At 48.2% G+C, this 22,833-nt stretch overlaps 1 protein-coding gene across 2 annotated transcripts; it reads left to right on the top strand.

Moving 5' to 3' along the window:
* The first annotated feature begins 947 nt into the window (after window positions 1-947).
* Window positions 948-15,280, top strand: ZC3H12D (zinc finger CCCH-type containing 12D). Of its 2 annotated transcripts, none has more exons than XM_038175852.2 (6): window positions 948-1,146; window positions 5,457-5,891; window positions 9,764-9,903; window positions 10,900-11,134; window positions 12,436-12,542; window positions 13,020-15,280. In XM_038175852.2, exons 2-6 carry the CDS (start codon window positions 5,515-5,517, stop codon window positions 13,988-13,990), a joined length of 1,830 nt encoding a protein of 609 aa, XP_038031780.2. In that variant the 5' UTR covers window positions 948-1,146; window positions 5,457-5,514; the 3' UTR covers window positions 13,991-15,280. The 2 variants fall into 2 exon arrangements, with proteins under 2 accessions (XP_038031780.2, XP_005008947.6); XM_005008890.6 differs by lacking the exon at window positions 948-1,146 and adding an exon at window positions 2,009-2,188.
* Window positions 15,281-22,833: the final 7,553 nt, after the last annotated feature.

Here is a 22,833-nt window from a genome sequence, read left to right as displayed (position 1 = left end):
AGCTGGGTTCCTGCTGTGTCAGATCTGGAGATGGGATTGAAATTTTCCAAGAAGCAACAACCTGCCCGCTGGCCGCGCTGTTCAGACACACGTCTCTCTTCTTCGCTCTCTTCTGTGGACAGATGCAGAGCTCACGACTGCTGTATGTTTTGGGGCGAGGGGAAGGTGGTCTTTTTGGCAAGCGTGTAGAAACACCTCTTGTAAGGATACTGCCTCTTCACCTACCTGACTATTGGGTTGTCAACAACATCAGTGTTTCCAGTGCCTCCAGCAGTGAGAATTTCACTGGCAGAAAATGTCCAGACTTTGCCTAACAGAGCACAAAGAAACATATTAAAAATCAGGAGCGTAGCTTGGACTGTATGGTGAGGACTGCTTAGTGAGGGTTAACCAAGGTACGGGTTGTAGCATGGGGTGAGGATCTGCCCCAGGGGTGTCCTCCTGCCTGAGGCAGGGTGGGGGGGTGCTGGTTCCAGGAGCTACGTAAAACACTCCTGGCAGTAGGGCTGCGTTTGATTAAGCTCTTGCTTTACCCCGACTGGTTGGGGACTAAGGAATTGTCACTGTGATGCTACAGCCACGTCGATTTGTTTCATTTTCCCAGAAAGCGAGTGAAGGTGAGGAAGGCAGGAACGCTTTTCCGTGCTGCTCATGCAATGAGTGCGTGTTCCCTGGTGCAAAGCTCATAACCCACTGGGGCGTGGAGACCAAGCCAGCTGTGACGCTGCCCGCTACGAGGTTCAAGAGAACATTTTTCCGTGCTGGGATGACACAGTGCCTGACACCAGGGGGACAGTGGCACTGCACGGGCGGCCTGCTGAGGTGGCGTGCTCGGTCCTCCCTGGGCACAGCCAGGCTGTTTGGCTCGGAGGCTGGTAATAATTCTTGCTGGTGAGAGCCCAGTTGTTTCGCAGGGCAGTAAATCCTCAGATGTCAGCTCGGCACAGGAACATCCATGAATGGGTCCTCCCTGCAGAAAGCCTCTCCCACTGGATCCGTTTCCCTATTGAACGTAACAACACCATCAAGAAGCAATAAATCTTTGCACCGGGAGAATTTGGTGTGCTCGTCAGCACAAGGAAGCAGCAGGGAGAGGAAATGTCTACGAATCCACCGCCTGGGGCTCTCAAATGTTTATCTGAGCTGGTGAGCAAAAGGGTTTTGAGACCATTTTAGGGTCAAAACCAGTCCTTTATTTCGCATGGCCTGCTGACACTTGCTAAGGCTGACCCGCAGCCACCCACTCCTTGGCTGTGGGTGGCCAAGCGCTGTGCCGGCACGGAGCTTTCCGCCACCCTGCCTCCTGCCCCACAGCCAGTGGGCAGGGAGCGGGGACCCCACAGAGCTGTCTGTGGCCACGAAGGTGTCCCAGGGTTATCCCCACCTCGCCTCCTGCGCCCTCCCTCTGCCTCCCTGCGGGTCTCGGCAGGCTTGCCTGCAGCGAGCTGAGGAGCCAGCGGGAGAAAAACCCCAGGTTCCTGCTGGGAAGTGCCTGGCTGGCAGTCCTGGCTGCGGACACACTGCCTGCCACCACAGCTGGCTCTTAGTTCAGGCACCAGTGAGCTGGGCTGGGTTGGACAGGCTGCTTTATTTATTTATTTTTTGAAATCTATTTTACTGTAGCATCACAAGAAGCTCTCTCAGATGTGGATGTGTTGGAATGAGGCTTTGCAGTGCCAGGCGCTACTAAAAACACCAATTTCTTTTCCCTGATGTCTCTGGAGGTCAGGGATTTGCTAGATATCAGGGGAGGAGGTCGAGGTGACTTGGTCAAGCATCCTTGATGGAAAACTGCCCATGTAACCCAGAATTAATCCATGGGCCGTGTTCTGGCTGCTGGGGTGCTCTGGATCCCTGCCAGTGAGGGCTTGACTAATCTTTGCCTGTGACTCAGAACAGAGATATGTTGTTGGGAACCTCTGGTTGTTTTTTTTTTTCCTTTTGAAAAAAATGAAGTGAAAGTTTATCAACCTGTGCAGTTAAATGAAGGATCAGCTAGCCAAATGAGGAAGTAAACCTTCCTACAGAATGAGCTCCAACCTGCTCACTGCACTTGTTTGCTTTCAGTTGACATCAGCCTTGCCATAAAGGCTCTAAATACTGGCTGACTTCCTTGTGGGCTCAGTGTTCCCCTGAAAACAGCTTCTGGCTTGCCGATGGTGGGACGATAACGCTGGGGCTCGGACAGGTAACGTGCAGAGCGAGTGGGACCAGCAGTGAGTACAGCTCCCGGGGGTGGCTGCTGCTGTTATGTTTGGCAAACCTGGTAGAGAGGGTGGGGAAGAAAAAGGCAAGTCTTCCTGCAGTCATCTAGTCGTGTTGCTGAGAGTTTATGTGCATCTCTGATTTGTGAAAGTAGAAAATACTTGTTTATCTGAAAGTTGAGCAACCCACTTTGTTCAGAGAAGAAAAAGCTCAGGGCAGTGCCCAAGGAGCTGGCTGGTGCAGGCACTTTGCAGGGTGACTCTCGGGGACCGAGGGGGAAGAGGAGGCAGCCCAGCCTGCGTGTGAGCGGGGCACAACCCCACCGCAGGAGAGGAGCACCCCTGGGTAAATTTAGCCTGGAAGTGAGAAGAGTGGTTATAGGCAGAGGGAAAAACAAGAGCAGCTTCCCAACGGGGGCTGCAGAGGGCTGGGGAAGGTGGCAGGAGGAAATCTAAGCAGCTTGGAAATGAAGGTCGGAAAGTTCATAAATCGGATTTTACAACCTGTTTGTGCGATAGGGAAAGCTGGGCTCTGCGGTGCAGGGCTCCTTCTCATCATATCTTTTTGCACTGGCTGTGGCAGCCAGCTGGCCTCTTGGACTTGGGCACGCTCCTGATTGCTTACCCAAGTGTAAGCTGGAGATTTTATTGTCCGCCAGGTCTCCCTTTCGGAGGGTGACCGAGGGCGCAGCATGAGCCGTGACCGAGACTTTCATCTCAGGGCTTCAAATGCACTGATTCTGTGGTGAAACCCCTTCAGTCGTGCTATTACTCACCTTCAGCATCTGGCCAGGCAGTAGCAGGAGCGCAGTGGTTACCTCTGCAGAAAACCCGGTGCGGGCAGGAGGGCCGTGCTGGTGAGCAGCCTTCGTGAGCGTGGGGCTGCGCGGTGTGTGCGGGAGGCAGCCGTGGTCACTGCCCCTGCTGCAGCTGCAGAGCTGCCCGGGGAAGTCGTGCCTCCTTCCTGGTGAGATCCAGGACCAACACGCAGGACACGACGTGATGCTAACGTGGGAAATAGCGCTGGTGCCAACGGTACCCAGCAGGGTGCATGGAAACACAGCGTTAAAAAATACCAGCCATGGCCATTAAAATATGCCTTAACTATTTTCTTTTTGACCTGAGGGCAGACGATAATTTCAGTTTTTCATTTATGATAAATTATTCAGATAATCCAGGCATCAAAACAAACAGGGGAGCACGTGTCAGCTTGACAGCGTGCTCAGAGCCGCTGGCTGCGCACCTGAAAGCAGGGCTCGGTACGCTGCCCAGCCAGCCCTGACGGCCTGGGCTATTTTCAGGCACAAAGTTGTGTCTCTGTACTTCAGCTCAGTGAGCAGTTATTTCAAGGCTGAGAACTCATCTCAGTACTGAAAAAGCAGGGAAATTCATTTTCATCTTCAGGACAGGAATCGAAAACATGGATTAGAGGTAAAGTGTGCCACATTTCTGAAGTGCACTGTAAGGAAAGCCTGTCAAGTCCGCCAGCTAAAATAAATGCTTCCTATTGTTTAGATGGGAAAGTACATGTGCTAACTGCTTTCCCCTCATGCATGTGACACGATCAAGGTATTTTCTGTTTTGCTGATGCTGTTCATCACTTGAATAGCTCAGGACTTCTTCTGCAGAAAACTACCTGACAGTTAAAACGCTACGTAGGGATGTAAAGGTCAAAGTTGTATGAGGTATGGTTACCAACTAATTATCAGGTTTTCCTGTTCCTGGCTGAACAAATACTAATCAGTTTTAAATTAACTGAGCTCAGTGCAGATTTCTCTTCCACCACCCTGGGAAGGGCTTTCAGTGCCCTCGGGAGGAGCTGCCGTCACACTCCCCTCCCATCGGCGCCTTCCTGGTGGCTCCATCTCCTCCTCCAGAGGATTTCAGCTTCTGAGTTCCCGGAGGGGCCAGATCGGGCTGGGAAGGGGAGTGGATGGGGGTGCTACATCCAGCCCAGAAGGTGGTTGTTTGGTTGGATAGTGCTGGGCCATTTGCTGGCCACGACGAGGCTGTTATCCTTGGCTTGTACCATCACAGAGCAAACTGCTGATGGGCTGCAGTGGCCCTGGAGCTGCCTCCTTCCCAGGCTGAACGCCTTGCTCACAGCTCCAGTGTGCTGCATTTTCACCCCCGTGCACTTTGCATCTTAACGTGAGCAGCCCGCACGTGTTCTCCCATCAGTGACGATGCTGAGAGAGCTGCAGGGAAAGGGAGACGGCCGCACTCATGTCCTACACATGGGTGGGGGAACCGGCTGTGATTCTGGTATCACCAACAACCACAGCGATGTGATGAGGGAAGCGTCAGCACAAGCGTGCCAAACATAGCTGAGAGCATTTGGCCTGGTGTTTGAGTAGTCCCCACGTGTGCCCTTGTCTCGCTTTGCTCACTAAGTTGAAGTCCTTCTGGCCACAGCTGCTTATGCTGCCTGTCGCTTTCGTTTACGGGGCAGTGCAGAAATGTAAACAGCGAAGTTCTGGAGAAGCTGGAGGCAGCTTTCTGCTGCATCGGCACACTCATTTCTGAATTAGCTGCTTCTCTCGACAATAAATCTAAGTGAAATTGAAACCACTTTTCAGATTGCTTCCAACCACCGCTGATGACAGCTTTCAAAAAACAAGCCGCTTCTCCGAATGTGAAAACCCTCGCTGAAATAGAAAACAACAGGAAAATGTTAGCTCAGGCATCACCGGAGCGGATGAGTGATGGGCTTTCAGGAGGGCTGTCTGCATGCGCTCGGGTATATACTAGGAAACACAGCCCTATGGAGAAGTGCAGAGTTCCCGGTTACTTTGCAAATAATGTGTTTCCTTAAATCGCTGGGTGAGATTTGCTGTGCATGTCAAGTTGCCATGGCATCCGAGACCATCCAACAGCATTCGCTAGATTTTTATCTGCGGCTCGTTAACCACACTGAGCACATTGAAAATCCCCGGGTGCACTGCCTTTTATATCATATCCTGTCAGATAAGTCCGAAGAACAAACTTCACGCATGCAGGGTGACCGTGTGCGACAGGCTCGTGCAGCAGGATGACACCTGTCTGACATAACGCCTGGGGGCCGACCCACGTTGCGTGGAACACGTCGCCGCTGCATAAATAGGAGCGGGACAGAAAAATGCTTAAACGCTGAGAGAAGCCTGGGACGGCTCCTGCAGAGGGGACAGCTAAGCAGCTAGGCACCCTGCTGAGCTTGTGCCTTCCTCCTTAATGATTGTGCTTTGTTATTTCTGATCTTTCTCCCACCTGAAGCTGATGCCTGTGGGACGAGGCCGGGAGGACGGCAGCGCTGCGTTCGGGAGGAGCGTGGATGCCCGCTGGGATGGCACTGGCCGCTTCTAGCAACCCACCGCCACCACGCTCCAGGGGAGCTCCTGCAGCGGGGATGGAGGTGCACCACAGCAAGCTGGACTTCTTCTGCAAGCTGGGCTACAGCAAGCAGGACATCTGCAAAGTGCTGGAGAACCTGGGCCAAGAGGCCCTGGAGGACGATGTGCTGAAAGAGCTGATTCGGATGGGGAGCAAACCCCAGGCTCTGGAGAGCCAGGCTCAGCCCGCCCCGCCAAAGCTCATTGCCCGGGGGTCCTGCAGCACTTCTCCGGTGTCACAGTGGCTTGGGGGAGACGAAAGTGATTCCTCCAGTCACTTGAGACCCATTGTGATCGATGGCAGCAATGTCGCGATGAGGTAAGCCGTGCTTATTGAAGGGGATCTCCCTTCCTCGGTGGCTTTTGAATTGTAAAGCTGCTGGCTTGAAGCGTGTTTTTTCCAGGTGAGGGGTGCATTAAAGTATTTGGCGTATAATACATGAAGCACTGCTTATTCCTCTGCTTTGGCTGAGGCACCTTCTGTCTCTAAGCCCATAGATACATACACCTAACGTAGTCACTGGCTTTCTCCGCATTTTGACCTTTTATAAGGTAATGTCAGCGTGATTCAGCAGCTCTTTCCCCTTTAGCTCCCCACCCATGTTTCCCTACCTTTCCGGATGAGTACCTAGGATTTCTAGGAGGACAGAACAGCCCCACTTACTTAGGAAGTAGAGGGAAAATTGAAGACAGGTGGCTGTGGTCCCTAATGAAATCAAAGCATCAAAGCTGTATTGTCTTCACTTACAACTAAATACCAACAAAGTTTCTGGCTTGATTTTATATATATATATATAAAATTTAGTTTTGGTTTGGCCACATTTTGTAGAAATAGCAGGAAAATGATAATTGACTTTTGTATTAAATAATCTTATTTCTTCCTTAATTCATTCTGTTTCTGGGAAACGTGATAGCAGCCCATGCTGGCCAGTTATATTTCCTAGGTAGCGTCCTGACACCGTAAAAGCACCCTCAGTGCTGCAGAGGCTGGCATTTCCCTGTGGATGGGCAGTCCAGGGGCAGCACCGTGTTGGCCTCTGTTCATTCCTCTGAGCAGTGTGAGCTGTCAGAGGCCCCGGGATGCCCTGGCCATCCACCACCCCTTCCCCTCGGCCTCCCTTTCCTCTCTGTGGGGCCAAGCCTGTCCATACACCTCGGAGCAGAGCAGAGGAGGGCTTCCTGCTCTGGTCACCCCGGCGTGAGGTGAGGTGAGACCACAGCCCCCCTGGTTAGAGGGCAAAAGGGACACATGCACAGCAGGTGGTTCTGGAGGCTAAGCAAGTTGTGCCATCTTCTGGATGAAGGGAGAAATCCCTCCCGAAAGCAAGGGGATCCTCGGGGAAGCCCACAAGTAGGGAGGAATACCCAACAGCTGTCCTAGGGTCTCCGGTCTGTTTGCATTTTCACCCTACACCCTCCTTAGGGGTCCTTCTGTCTCTGTGTGAAATAAATGAGCACCAGCTGAGGCGGAGCAGCTGAGCAGGGCACCCACCCTGTTGTCATTTTAGGAGCAGGGATACCTATGGCCGGCTCGGTTCTGCCGGCACAGCCATGTCCTTGCTGATGTCCCGGGGTTTTTGGAGCGGGCAGAAGGGGACAGAGCAGGGAACAGCACTGTCTGTAAGGCAGCAGCAGCTGCAGCCTTGCCACATTGACCACATGCCCACCAAAATGGTTTTCCAAAAGCCACCCATGCTTCCAGCATGTGAAACTTAACTCTTTTTAAGAATAGCTTCCAAGATGCAAGGCAGAGAGCTGTTTGCCTGCCTAGATTCCTGAATGCTGGTGTTTTGCCATGGATTCCTTTTCTTTCACGGAAAAGGAATTAGAGGAATGTGCAGTAGTTCCCAGTTTCAAAAAGGCGAAGGTTTTGCAGCTCCTCTCAGACATCCCCCGACTCTGCCTCGATAAAGTTAAGGGCTACTTGGCAGAGTGGAGAAGACTCCACAGCTTGTCAGCTCATACTGACCTGATGCAGCCTGGAGGGAGCTGCTTTCCTGTCCTGGATGTCTTTCCAAAGTGGAGCTGGATGACATTTGCCTTTGGATAATGGGATGGGCTTGGTGAGTGGTAGCCCCGTTTCAATTTTTCTGGTCTGCTGCTGTCAGAAGAAGGGCCATTTACAGCATAGTCAGGGAAAAGCGATGTTAGGTTTGCTTGCTGGAAGAACATCATCACCAACACCATCACCAGTAAAAGTGCAGGAGAAGCAGCAGCTTAGGGATGGAGCTATTAAATGTTGAGGCTTGGAGAAGGACTTGCCTCTGTGGAGAAAAGCATCTCGAGCATTTGTATTGCCATCTTGGGACTGGTGCTTCTGGAGCACTTCTGAGATGGCACCAAGGGCCTGTTGTGGGGTGCAAGGTTTTGAAAAAGATTGATGTGCCCTGAGGTAATAAAGCAATTGGAAGATTTGGCAGTCACCAGGCAGCCTATCCACAGACTGAATGGCAAGTAACCTTGCCTTCAGCTGAGTCTGGCATTAGGTTCTTAAATTCCCTTCCTTAGGCTGTACTTGGTTATCAGAGGTAAGCAGTGCTGGATCTTGATGCTTCAAGGCAGTCATTAGAAAGTCACCTGAACTTCTAATTCACCTGCCCAAGTGACTTTCAGTCTGTTCTTGGCAGACCCTAACCATGAAAACCAAACCAAACTTGTTGTTCTAGAGTAGAGATTATACACGTTGAGCACTTCAGCTCACAGTATAGGCTCTTTTTCTTTTTCTTTTTCTTTTTCTTTTTCTTTTTCTTTTTCTTTTTCTTTTTCTTTTTCTTTTTCTTTTTCTTTTTCTTTTTCTTTTTCTTTTTCTTTTTTGTAAGAATTTCCATTGCCTGGATTTCTATTAAAAGACAACCAGATTTTATCCTCCCAGCTGTACCATTTCTGATTTGTGGTCACTATTTCAGTAGTGTAACTTCCATTATATATAAAACATGGCTATAAGGCTGATATAAGCAGAATCTGGACTTGAATTTCTGGGGGCTGGGGAGGAAAAAGGCTTCTAGGACTGTGGCATCTTCTTCAGCTGGTCAATCACTGCAGGTAGGTGTAGTAACAGAGTGTGAGAGTCATTTACGTCCATGTTTCACAGAGGGGAAAGCAGGAGTGAGATTGTGGTGATGTTATCCAGAAAGCTCAAAGTACAAGGATGAGGTTTCTGTAGATACTGCTGGGGTGTCTATCCATTTCAGGACCTTTGTGAAGAGTTTTTTTTTGTTCCCTTGTGCAGAAACAATCAACAAATTGCCTTCCTTTACACGTGCACTGAACTATAGTCAAATTTTAGATAACAGACACATAGTATGAACTTTCCAAAGGGGAAAGAGACTTAGGAAGGATATGACCCCTATCTATTTTCCCTGGGCATGCTTTCTGTGTCTTGTTCTGAACACGGGTAACTCTCCAGAACCCACTTTGCCTGCATCTGCTACAGTGCACATCCTGGGGGTTTCCTACCTCTTTGTGCAATGAAGACAAAATCTACCAACTTGGGCAAGATAAAGATGGGCCAGAGGCATCCTTGGCCATCCCAGCTGAGGGCTTGTCCCTTTTTGGGTGTCCTCGGTAAGATTCCCAATATTTCTGATCCTGCCTCTTGCAGTTTTTCTTTCTCTGTATTTTGACTCCTGTTTCCAGAAGAGGCCAGCAGCAGAATGACCTGCAATCACACTTGCAGCCACATGAAAGTCTGTGTGTCACTGTTACCGCAGAAGGAAATCCCCACATTTTGTTTAATGCAAGAGAGTCTCACGGGTTTCTGCACATGCTGGAAGAAACTCCATCCTCAAACCATTATCAGAGAAGGCATGTGAAAGGTCTGACACAGCTTAAGTCAAGGTCTTGGTGGTACTTTAGTCCTAAAGTCCGTCTAGATACAAGTCCAAGCCCATCTAGATACAGCTGAAAGCAACAGATTCGGTTAGCAGGCAAGTCATAGAAATCTGGGATGGAATATCTCTGTCTTAAAGCATCCAAACTTCTTCATATAACAAGCAGTCCTGCTGGAGGAGGTATTTGGATCTGTCCAACCGGGATAGCTTGCTCAGGACTGGAGGGTTATTTTCTTGGAAACTGGTGAACGACACAAAAGCTGTGTGTTTTGCTTTTTGTTACTGATTCAGTTAGAGACCTCTGTATGCTTCCTGAAAACTTTGCCTCACCATCCTCCTCCGATTTCATTTTCTTTTTAAGCCATGGGAACAAAGAGGTCTTTTCCTGCTGGGGGATCCGCCTGGCGGTGGACTGGTTCCGAGAGAGGGGGCACACCTACATCAAGGTTTTTGTCCCGCTCTGGAGAAAGGAGCCCCCTCGACAAGACAGTCCCATTGCAGGTAGGCCACTATCCCAAGTGTAATTTGGCAATGAGTAAGTGCAGATTGGAGGCAGAGGTGTGAAGAATCCAGTATGGTTTTGCCCTGTAAACACACAGTGCAAACAGTGTCTAAGGTCTCCATCTCCATTAGTCACCAATTTATTGCCACATGCTCCTGGCTGGCAAGTAAAACTGCAGACTGGGCTTTGTTACAGTGCTTAGAAGCCTTCTGCTTCGAAAGCACCAGTTTCTGCCAGCTGAGTTAAAGAATAATGAATTTGTTAGCTCACAACAGGACTGCAGAGCTTGTACGCCAGCCAGTAAGCAGTGAGATTGTTTCTGAACAGATATGTTTCATGCGTTATCCAGAAGTGTCAATGTCCAAAACGCGTTCAGTGTTGCACAACTGCTCTCAGTCTATCAGTTAGCCTCTTACCCTGACACAGGGGCTGCACGGGTTCCTCAACCAGGAGAAGAAAGTGCATCAGCTGAGGTCTGTGATGGAGATGTAGACTGTACAGAAATAGATCAGCAAGATGTGTGCCTGCAGCTTGATGTCTACAGCTGAGAAGGCTAGCAGCCCACCTCTCTGCAAGGCAGGAATGGCAAGAAGTCAGTGTGCTCAGTGGCAGAGAATTTATTGATTTTATCAGGCACATCTTATCTCCCAGTGATACTCACACTGGGGCTGGTTATGAGCTTCCTAGCATCTACTGGGGTAAAAAGGGAACTACAGGGGTTCAGCATCCTTTAATGGTTAAGACATAAAAATCAATAAAAGGCACCTCAAATTTTATGAGCTAATGCTTTTATAAAATACTTAATTTTGTAAACTGCCAAACAACCACTAGGTACCACTGCACCTAAAATCACACCGTTTCAGGTTGCCTGCAGTGCTGAAACATCTCTAGATTCCTGTAGGTTTCTAGCATGACTGATATCAGGTCACCATTAATTGATTTATTTATTTTTTATTCCTTTTTCCCCCTTCTCTTTCTGCCAACTACCCCACCAGATCAGCACATTCTCGAAGAGCTTGAGAAGCAGTCGATCCTTGTGTACACCCCCTCTCGGAAGGTGAAAGGCAAGAGGGTGGTTTGCTACGATGATCGCTACATCGTGAAAGTTGCTTATGAGAAAGACGGAGTCATTGTCTCCAACGACCACTATCGGGATCTCCAGAATGAAAACCCAGAGTGGAAGTGGTTTATCGAGCAGCGGCTGCTCATGTACTCGTTTGTCAGTAACAGGTAAGGGAACATTGCTGTTTGTTGTTGAACAATCTGTAATTTAAACATTATGGGCCAAGACAGCTCAAACATTGCTGCACCTCTGGCTAGCACTGGTGTATGTGAACCCTGTTGGGAAAGGAATTTATCACAACTTTTCTTATCTCATTTCCTTAGTTCCTGCTCCCTCAGCTTTGGTTGTAAAACCCCATGTCACTCCTCAGTGAACTTCTCTATGTAAATGGCAATATTAATGACCAGCTTTGCTTCTCGCCAATCCAAATTGGGGCGTTCACCCAACACCTAGAATGTGTTCAGTTCTATTTCCTAGCAGTGTAACTGAATTAAATCAGAGAGGGGAGGCTGGCTACGTTTGTTTTTTTTTTTTTTTTTTTTTTTTTGATACCCCTACAGGGCAGGAAAGTACTTCTTCCTGTGCTTTTATGATTGTAACTTTCTGATAGAAGAGAAGGGAGAAACTGGTCTCTGGCCCCTTGAGTATCCTTGCTGGGGAAAGTCTTGGTTGACACACCGGTGCTGTGTTCATGAGACTGAGCTGTGTGCTCCTTGGTTTGCACAGTTTGTACAAACTTTGTACACAGTTTTGGGAGTCTCTTAAATAAAACAGCAGCCTGAAGGTGGAGGTTTCAGTCCCATCCTGTGGGTAAACAATCTCCTTGCCTCCCCCTTGCTCCCGACCTGCTTTGTGCAGTGGGAAGTGTGGTGGAGTGAGGGTTCATTCAGATCAGAGTTATATGAATTGGTTTTCTCCCTGAAGCATTGCATTCAGGTGCTGGCATAGATGAGTAAACGGTTTGTCTGAGCACTTTGCAGGCCTTGTTAGCACCAAGGCTTTCCTGAACCCTCAAAATCACTGGGCATGTTCGTTGCACCGGATGGGTACTATGAACTGTAGCTCCCAATTAAGGAGTGGCTTCAGACCCCGTTCTCCTTTTTTTTTTTTTTAAAAGAAAAAAAAAAAAGTGGATTTGTTGTGGAAAGGAGCTGGGTGGAGGGACTACAGAGGCATTTGCTGCTGTTTTGGAAGAAAAAGGAAGTGATACTGTGACATCTGGGGCTGCTGCCAGGCCAGGGCTGTGCCAAGCCCCAGCGTCTTCCCAGTTGTTTGAAGTTATTAGGAAATGAAAACAGCGGCTAATGTGGAGGTGAAGCACTGTTGGCTCGGCAAGCAGGAGGGATAATGCAGCTCCTGGAGGCCAGGCTGTGAAAGCATCACAAGCTTGTCCTGCCCCAAGCTTGTGCAGCAAGCTGTGGCAGCATTCAGATTACTTCTGCTATTCCTGTGACTTCTCCTTTTTCAGGTTTATGCCTCCTGATGACCCCCTAGGCCGGCACGGACCCACCCTTAATAATTTCCTCAGCAAAAAGCCCGTGCTTCCTGAACCAACGTGGCAACCTTGCCCCTACGGTGGGTTCCTTTATGCTTCTCCAGGGCCTTGCTCCCTTGCTGTGGGGGGTGCCTGCACTCCCTACTTCACCCTCAGTGTGGTAGAAGATGGGGATGAGGCTGCTCAGGCATGTGGTGCTCCCACTGCAGGACAGCTTTCCTGAAATTCGGAGGTAGATCTCTGCACACCGTTTTTCAAAGCTGCTTTCTGTAGCAGTAGGTTTCCCAGCCCCTCGAGTGCAGCAACCAGAACACAGACCAACGTCAGACTTCACGCAGAAACTTCCTTCCGCTGCTGCAGCCTGCTATTTTGGTCAGCAGCATGTAAATCTGGGGGTCAAAAGTGGCATGTGTGAAAGTGGCACTTCCCCGCTGTGCTTCTGGAGCTCGCCCCAGCCTTGTGGCCGCGTAGCGCTGGGGAGAAGTCCTGGGTACGCGAATTGATGCTGGCACTGGTAACAATCTCCTATTTGATATATATATTTTTAATTCTTTCAGGTAAGAAATGCACCTATGGCAATAAATGCAAGTTCTACCACCCGGAGAGGCCACACCAAGCTCAGCTGTCGGTCGCTGATGAGCTCCGAGCCAAGATCAAGGTGCCTGGCGGCCTGGGGAAGGAGGAGGAGCCATGCACCCACTCTCCGTGCCGGATGGGCGGCGATCCCGTGCCCCCTGCCACCGGCACAGAAACGCTGCAGGGAGCCAACAGCGGTGTGGGGCACTGCTGCTACACGGCTTGGTCCCCAGGCAGCTACCGCCCGCGGCTGGCTGACGCCTGGGCCCTCGGCCCCGACCCTGCCCTGGAGCAGGACCAGAGGCTGCCCGAGGCCCTGAGGGATGGAGGAGCCCTCGTGGAGGAGCTGTCGGCGCTCTCCATCAGTGAGGAGGCGTTTGGTGGAGCCGGGCCAGCCCGCGCCCCCCAGGACCGAGAGGTGGCCGACAGCCCGCGGGGCTGCTGTGGCCTCAGGCACGGCCCCTTCCTGCTCCACCACCACCACCCCTCGGACTGTGTCTGGAGGCACCTGGAGCACCGCTGGCCCCAGGAGAGCCCACAGGAACCCAGCAGCCGCTGCCTCCCCGCCAGGCCTCAGCACAGCCCGGCCCTACAAGCACAGCAGCAGCAGCACCTCCTGTCTCCCTCCACCATGCCTCCAGTTGGGCTGCTGCAGGGGTACGGTGAGCGCTCTGCACTGCCCCGCCGCTGCTTCCCCAGCCAGTCCCTGCTGCTGGACGCCAGCAGTGGGCTCAGCTTCTTCCAGAAAGCCTACACTTACCCTGATGCTGCTTACTGCAGCTACTGGCCGCCCCCCGCTGCGAGACCTCCTTGCGCCCAGCCGGCCAGCATCCACAGGGAGCTGTGCACCATGTTCTCCTGTGCTGAGGTGAACCGAGTCATGGCCTTGTACCCCGACATCAAGGACATGGCTAGTTTGACTTTACTCATTCAAAGACACAGGAACTTGTGAAAACTCCAGGTTAAGCTTCCCGGCAAATGCAGAGCTGCTGTTCTGAGGGTTGTCTGTGTTGTTAAAGGGCTTATGGCTGTTCAAGTAGCGCGCATCTAAGCCTCGACCAGCTATGGTGCATGGGGTGTCAAGTCAAGGCAACTGTTGTGGTTCACAGCAGTGGGGTTCACAGCATTCACCTTCCTTGGTAGTGAATACTTGGGTGAACCTCCCAAGTCAGTAAGGAACTGACTTGGGTGAACCTCCCCCTGGCCTGTTTTTTAGGCTGGTGTAGCTCCTTGTTAATTCCTTGAAACACTAGACATGTTTTCAAAGTCTTAAAGTCCTGATCAACTACCATGAAAGAGAGATTCTCCATGGGTCTCATTAAAGGGCTCCTCACAGACCTATCCTGACTAGCAGAAAAAGTAATTTGGCATATTTCTCCTAACATGCGGCTGTGCTCTCTGCTAGAAGGCATCTTCAGGTCCACGTCAGGGCCTGATGGCTTTAATCACTAAAGCAACCCTGTCCTACGGGCGCAGCCCTGCATCTGTGAGCTTTAAAAGAAGCAGCTAGCGTTTATGAACCAATGCTGTGAACCCATAAGGTTACTAGTAGGAGTTGTGGAGAGACTCCAAGCTCTTGGAAACAGCTGCAGGTATATTTCTCAGGGCTCAAGCACAACATAAATCAAGTCAGGGAAGTCATTGTTAATATAAGTCCTGCTGTGGACTGAAGGCTCTGGGCTGTTTCTTCTTATTTGAGTTAACACAGACAATAGTAAGGAGGAAAAAAAAACAACAACTTTAAAGGGCCTCTGTTCTAGTGAACAAGAAAACTGTTGTTGAATTAACCCTTAATTACCAAATGTGGTCCCATAATGCTATTATACAGATGATTTATGATTACAAACATTTAAACTGTGTTCTGCTGGGACGTTCAATTTTCAGTAAGCTGTAAAGCTGCTAATCTCTGCATTATTCCACTGACTTCTTTAGGGTATAATTCAAATGTTAAGGTTGATCCTGAAAGTTTTTGGCATTTTACCAAAGTTTGAGTATGTCTGTATGACATGTTTTAAAAATTATTTAGCACATTATAAAATGATCACCTAGAACACTTTGCTCTGAATATGTTTGTTTGCTTGCCTTTTTTAAGAAATGTTTTTTATACCATTCCTTTTAGCACTGATGGATAATTAGGTCTAATACTCAAGTGGGATTTACAGAATCTCTGCACTCTATGTGGCCCTACACTCTAGGTTAGGTTCTTCTCAGAAGTACAAGAATTAAACAGAAATTAAACAGATCTTGCTGAGTTCTCTTGTTTTTGAAAAGGTAACCAAGGAGAAGTAATTTACCCTTAGTATCACTATCAACTATCAAATGATTCATCCTGAATGTGGTGCTATTTTAACCTGTTTCCTTCTGGAAACCACCAGCACCTTTTTATTTTTTTATTTGTTTAAAGACTCATCAGCAAATTAGTACAGAAATAAGCAAACTGTATCAGCTGAATTGCTTGTGGTCATACGGTGGTTGACTCTGTTAAGAAATAATTATAGCTTTTTCCTCATGTTATTTTCCACTAGATATAGTCATTTTAATAATTTTTTTTTTTTTTTTAATAAGTTACCTCATTCAGATAATAAGTTTTGGATCATCAGAACAGCTTACAAGATATCCACTGGAAAATGCACACAGATTAGAACTGATGTTAAACCAAAACTATGGAAAAAGTGTCCTGTGAACTACTTTGGAAAGTATTTAAGTTCTAAAGCCGTTGTTAGTTGCCATAAGATATGCGCACACTGCTTTTAACACATTAAAGTGACCAGACAGGTTCCCTGCATTGCCTTACAACCTGCACCAGAGCTTTCCAAGCTACCAGCTTACACATTGGCACACTCAAAAAGTGCCATGCAGAGTGGATAAACGCCTTTCCCACGTGCTCAAACAGCAAGTTCCAAATGACAACATTCAGAAAATACATATGCGATATGTATGGTTATAGCCTGCTGCAGTGCCAACATGTATTTTTATGTCTGGAATGGAGGTAGGTTACCTGTTTCAATACAGAAAGCATTTAAAGCATAGAAAAAATGGCATGATGCCTTTATACAGTGCCCTTGGCTTGCTGGCAACACATGTGTAAGCTTTTCTCCTTTTCCTTCGAGAATGCACTGGAATTTACTGCTTCTTCAGAACCTCTCTCTTAGGTTTAATAATTTATTTTGCATTCATTTCTGCTATAGTCACTAAGAAATCTTTCAGTAAAATACTTAGAATGTGCATTCTACTGAGAAAGCGTCTGAGAAAATAAATCAGACTTCGGTGCTAAACAGAACTTGATTTCTCTTGGCTCATCCACTCAGAGGGATTTTTCTCATGAAGTTTGTGTTTCAAGGGCAGAGAAGCAGCAGCGTTATGTCATTGAGTGCTGCAGAGGAACTCTGCCCTTGGCAAAAAGCCCACGGCAAGCACAAACCGTTTTGTTATTTTGCCACTGAGCAAGCATGTGGGACTCAGGACCTTCTGCTGCAGTCTTTTATACTCTCCAAGACAGTAGGATCACTTTCTGGCTTGAGAGGTAAGGGAAGAAATTGCTAACAGAAAAGAATGGGTACCTCTTGTGCAGACACGATAGACGGCTGTTGCCATTTGGTGTCTCTGCTGAGATGCATTTGAGTCCAGCTCTCGCTGCCAAGTTGAAAATAAATCCATAAATCCCAACAGCCTGAGAGTCTCAGAAAGCCCTTGATGTGTTTTGCTCTTTGGTCATCAAGACTCTTTTAGAAGATTGAAGCAGTGGGAGCAATCCTCCAGGAGCCTGGCTGCTTTCCTAAGGGAGATTTGCAAAGTTGCCAAATTTATTTTAAGACTTAAAAAACAAAACAAAACAACAAAAATCATAGAAGAGGAGCCTCTTCCCTTCTCCACACTCACTCTTTCTGCAAAAGCTGGGAAGCCAAAGACACCCCAGTGTGTGAGTGGCTGGGGAAGCTGGATACGAGTATTTCACTGCAGGGTCGTGGCATGAAAAGGGCACCGAGCACGACCCTGCCCAGCACTGCTGCTGGAGCCTGCTGCTCTTCCCTCGGCTTCCCTAGAGCAAATGTTTCTCCACGAGCCTGCTAACAGTCTGGTGAGCCTAGATGCCATGACAATTCACGCCGTAGGAAGGGCTTTGAAGTAGGTGATCTTGCTCTGTATCAAACTCTTGGTGTATTTGCCAGTTATTCAGACTGGGAGTTATTTTAACTCCCTGTAAAAACTGGCACAACTTACAAGCAAATATATAAACTGATGACAAATATTTAAGCAGGACATGAGCTGTAGCTTCTCTCCTGCTTAAAAATGTTGGATTGCCAGGAAGGAAGGAAGAGGTAAGCACCTCAGGGAGTGTGACAAGCCACTGCTGCAAGCCAGAAAATAATAACCCTCTGGTGAAAGCCAAGCAGACGCCTCCCTTGGCCAAAGGTACTTTGTGTTCTTTATCTCTGAGATAACGATTCAGATACTTTTTTTTTTTTTTCTTCCACCTTTTGCACGGACTTTCCCCAAGCCAGGAGCTGGCACACCTCTGCTTCAGCGCCATGGTGCTGGTGGGACGTGCAGGCCTCATGCCCTGGAGCAGGGTGGCGTGACTCAGCAGTGCTGTTTGTCACCAGCCCCAGTACAGTGCTCTGACCTGCTGCCGACCTTTCAGGGGGTTTGTGGCATTTTTGTCCCATCTCTGCTCTGGACTGGCCTCATCACCTCGACAAGGTGAGGCCCTGCAGCGGGCCGGGGGGCACTGGCACCACACGAGGTCAGGCAGCGCCGCCCTGCCCCTGAGCCATCATGCCCTTCATGAGGCAGGGCCCAAATCACAAAAGGTTTTTTGAACTTGGCATCAACATCTTTAGCTTGGCAGAGCCCAGATGTGCTCAAGCTGTTTTCCCATCCTGCCTTATAGCAGTCCTCCCAGCAAACACTCTTTATACATGGAGACAGAGGCCACATTACAGCCACGTTTGCTTGTGCTGACTTCATCCAGCTTTCTCTACGGACCTAATGGGTTGCTAGCAGGACCTCAGCCGTCAAGCACTCTTAGCTACATTAAATCCTAAAAACCATCTATTCTCCCACTGCCACCAAAACAGTATGTTCGAGGGAGTTACTACCAGTATAGGTTTCATATAAAAGACAAATGTGTTTTACAGCACTACATGGCAGAATAAAACCATAAAATGGAAGCTGACAGCAAAGCATGGATGGCATAAAAACAGTCAGTCCAGATAAATGGAAATAATTTTTCATGTAAAAGACCAAAGAGGTGTTAAATAAAATTATAGAAATGTCAAGCTGGTAGAAACAAGCACTGTATATTACAGAGGGTATGATTTACCTCCAGAAGATACTGCTCTGCAAAGGAAGCCTCAAAAAGGCGGCTGCCATCCACTGGCATACTTGCAGCACTGAGCAAAGTGGGTCCAGCTCTCTCCTGTGATCATCACCTTACTGGATTTATCCACACTGCAGATACTGCAACCAACTGAGGAGACCACTAGGGATGGAGTGGTATCAGCTACTGCTGACAATGAGAGTGAGCTGCAATGCTGACTGAGGAAAAAGGCAAGGATACCATTAGTGCCTGGCGATTTAGTTTCCAGATTAATGGAATAATGCCATCCTCCTACTGTCATCCAAAGAGCTGCAGACAGATGAGAGCAGCCTAGGAGGACTGAAGGCCAACCAACACTTGCTAAATAGGCTAGCAGGAGAAATACAGAGGAATGAGAAGGCTTTTACCACATTAAATTATAAGTTGCAAAACTCACTTCATAACTAATACCACATTCTGCAGCTTCATGGATCCCAAATGCATAAATGCCATGATGAGCTGGGCAAAAGCTGTGGTCCATCTGACCACTGCTCCAAAAAGCAGCGCTGAAGAAATTTTAGCAGGGAAGCAAACTAGAATATGATTTGTTATTGCCAAGAAATACACAGCCATTGGCAGACAATTATAAATGGTACTCAAAACTATCATCAGAATGAGAAATACTAAGTTCTCCCCACAGGAGGTCCTGTTAGGAAGAGACTGAAGGGAATACAGAAGCTTGTAAAAATGTTATTTCCAGCAGGGAAACATTCTCGGATAAGAACTTCAGCATCTGAATATCCTTTTGCTCATAATGACTAGCTCTGTAATATATGACATGGTGGATTTGGAGCCCTGTCTTCATTTAAAAGAGCATATGGAAGATCTTTAACCCTTTAGAGCATCTTTTTTAAGTTGCACAGAACACATTTAAGCCTTGTAGAAGAAGAAAAAAGATGCAGATATCTGTCTAAACTGAAGTCAAAATAACAAGAGTATGGAAAAAGGGGCAGAGAATCAGAATTCTAGATAAGTTTAATAAAAAGAAGGAAGTAATAGTCTGCAATGATTATTTTTGTTCATCTTCCATACTATTGCAAACACAACTGGGGACGATACCTGGGAGATACTGCTTTAGGGCAGCTCCTGCACTTGGATTTTCTGATGTTATTATTTGTCCTATAGAGCTTAAGCAGTGTTGTTGAAGACAAAGTACAAACAGAAGGGGGAAGCATCTCAGAAACCTCTAGCAACTGACATCTGAAACGTATACCAACCATCCTGCAGTACGAAATATTTATAAAAATGTGATGGCCAGCTCCACCACAAGGTGTCAATGTGGTAGCACTAGAAGGAGCCGGTGCTCAGGGCTGACTTCCACAAGCTAGCACCTAAAACCCGTCGGCAGCCCTGTTCTTTACGGGCAAGAAGATCGCTAACCCCAAAGGGGCACCACGCAGTCCGATTACCCACACTGTTGCTCTCAGCTCCAGGCAAGCATCAGAAATCACAGAAGGATTGCCGTGGGGACCCAGCACGTAGTTGGGTCAGGAGATGGCTCCTCCAAGCAGACCCCATGCTGCATCTTAACTTTGGCACATTTTTTTTGTGTGTGTAAGCAGCCCTAAAACCACACACAGCAGCTCAGCCTTTGGAGCTGCTGCACCACGTCAGACCGCGGAGCGGGGAAACCCAAACCTGAGGTCATCCGAATAAAGGGTTTTGGGAACAGGGCAGGGTACACAACTGGCCCTTTGCTTCTTCCCCTTTTACTCTCCCCTCACCTGTGGCTCCAGTCGCCGCTGTGCTGGCATCCGCCAAGCACGTTTGTCTTGGCGGGCGCCCAGGCGCTGCTGCCAGGCTTCCCTCTTCGGGCAGCAGCGCTGGAAAAGTCAGGCCGGGTTAAGTTTAGAGTTCCAGGTTGGCACATTCTTAACGCAAGCCAAAAATAAGTGTGAATGGGGATCAATTCTATGAATTTGCTGAGCTGCCAATTGTATTTTAAAGCTGAAATTTGAGACTAGTTTGCCAATTGGGCAAGTACCACTGCCAGCCCTTAGACAGAAGTTAATTAGGGAAACACTTTCTATTTGAGTCCAGAGGGCATTGCCTTACAAACTGTACCTCCACATTCTTTCTAAGTGTACTTTGGATGGTATCAGTCTGTCTGAGCACAGGGGATTTTACCTAATTAAGTTTATCATCTCGCATAGACGTGAATCAAGAGTTAAGCAGGGATTTCACAAGTATTCCAGGCATGCAACTGTAAGGCCCCATTGAAGGAAAAAAAAAAAAAAAAAAAAAAGGTCTTTCCAAAGCAATTCCGAGTGCCACCACTTCCTATTTATACGTTCACCCCTTGCATTTGGGGAGCAGGTTCACACAGCTCCTCCACGCCTGCCTGAAGCTGCTGGCCGCAGGACCCGGGGCGGCACCATGTGCCTCCCCCGTGCCTCTCGCACACGCCTGTCGCAGGGGGAACTCTTGTGCTTTGGTATTTTTAGCAAACTTCCTCTCGAGAGAGCGCCGCAGGGCAAGCAAAAACCACAAGAGGAATTCAAAAACAATGCCTCAATTATAACTGATTTCTTAAAAAATTTGGTTGGGGAACGGCTCGGCTATACAGGGGACGAAATCCCACGCCATACAGATCCGCCAGGGAGCTCCCACAGTAAGTCTTTCGGAGCACTCAGGTGACGTTTAGATGTAGCCATACTCTGAACAAAGTCAAGCTGGCCAGGCTGCACAGGGGCTTAGCTTCAACACCCCAAGGTTGCTGCTGCTGCTGGGTCTGGAAGCACTGCTCTCCTGCAAGCAATGTCCAAAGCGGGTCATCTGCATGGGAGGCAGCATGCCAGCCACAGGCATGGTCCCTGCAGGCCAGCCCTGAATGCAGGAATGGAGCTACTGCTGTAGCTATGTGTGATGCAGCAGGGCTGGAGGGCAGGGAATGCCCCAGGAAACCAGCTCCTTTCAATGTGAGCGGTAGCTGCTGTTTGAGGGGATCACGCAGGACTTGCTGGCAGATGACTGATGACGGACAAAACAAGCCTCTGAGCAATCAGATTAATGCCACCTACCTCAGGGTTTTATCCACAACTTCTTCCCTCAGGTGTTTTATTCCTTACTCCTTGGCCTTTTATACGTTTGCAGAGAAATGCTTTTGCTCTTTATAAAAAGAGAAGAGGAAAAAAAAAAAAAGAATTAGGCTATGGAAGTAACAGCAGAATCCAACTATGTTGCAAAATGAACTGTCATCTTTCTGAGACCTGGCTGGAGACATACCATTAAAATTCAGAAAATTATACATATGTATATATGCTTTAAATAAAATAAAATAAAAATCATTTATGTAATTTATACATTTTTAGTATATTTATATGTTTGTATATATACATAGATACATACATAAAATTCAACGCTTGCGAACACCTTCCTTTTGGTCTGAGAATTAAAAGCCCTTCTGCATGAGTTAGAAAGCAGCAGCTGTGACCAAACTATAGAGAATCACTAATCTCAGCACTGCCTGTCACCCCTAGAGAGGGTGTGCCATTCCGATGCCAAAACACAGGATTAATAGCTCCGCAGAGAGCAGAAGTATCACGAAGCACAACTCTGCAAGCTAGTAATGAGGACACTTCCAGCTGGGGTGATGCAATCCCTGCTCCAAAGCATTACTAATGCATTTTGTCTTAAAGTCTTATGAGTTTCACATGTGAAATTGAAAGATATTTAATAAGTTGAAATCATCGCATGGCAGCCTACCGCCTACTGAGGCAGTTTGAGAGCTAACAAAAATATTTTCAAAACAAGAAAAAAAGCACGGTCTGCCTGGGGTGACAGACAGATGTTCAAGAGCAATCTGGATGCTGGTTCAAGCTTTAACTAGGTCCCTGGACACAATCAGTGATCAGTGGGTTCAGTCCTGATAGCAGGATGCAGGTATTGGTCCAGGAAGAGAACAGGATGGAAAGGCATGAGATTATCAAATAAATAAAAGATGGTGGAAAACAACATGAGGCAATAAATCAGGAGGTGGATACTCTTTTCATCAAAACCGATGCAATACATACTTTTGCACATTACTTACCTTATATCTGTTTTGAACAAAGCTGGGATCTCAGTCAAGGTGGGAGGAAGGTACCAGCACTGCGTCACCTGCGAGCACGTCACATGGCACAGCTGTGCCCGGCGGCTCTCTTGGCTGCAGCTGTAAATCAAGTGACAGGGGGCTGGGGCAGACATCCTGGGTAGCTTCCCGCAAAGTGCCCTGCAGGTTTAGCTGCATCCAGCCTTCAAGTTCCAGCCTCATTCCCCGAGGATGGCACCCAACACCCGCCTTTCAACAGGAATCACAATTTGTAGAGTTGGGCCACCAGCAAATGACTCTTGCAGACAGAAGAGACACAACATGACAATCGCTTTGTAGTTGTGCCAGGTGTCTTTCAGAAGATGGTATTTTCTTTCCTCAGGTCTTATACAAAGTTGATTTCTAA

The sequence above is a fragment of the Anas platyrhynchos genome, chromosome 3 (genome assembly GCF_047663525.1).
Source record: "Anas platyrhynchos isolate ZD024472 breed Pekin duck chromosome 3, IASCAAS_PekinDuck_T2T, whole genome shotgun sequence".
Taxonomy (NCBI): Eukaryota; Metazoa; Chordata; class Aves; order Anseriformes; family Anatidae; genus Anas; species Anas platyrhynchos.
The sequence above is the reverse complement of the archived record's forward strand: the minus strand, read 5'-3'. Positions and strand labels throughout refer to the sequence as shown.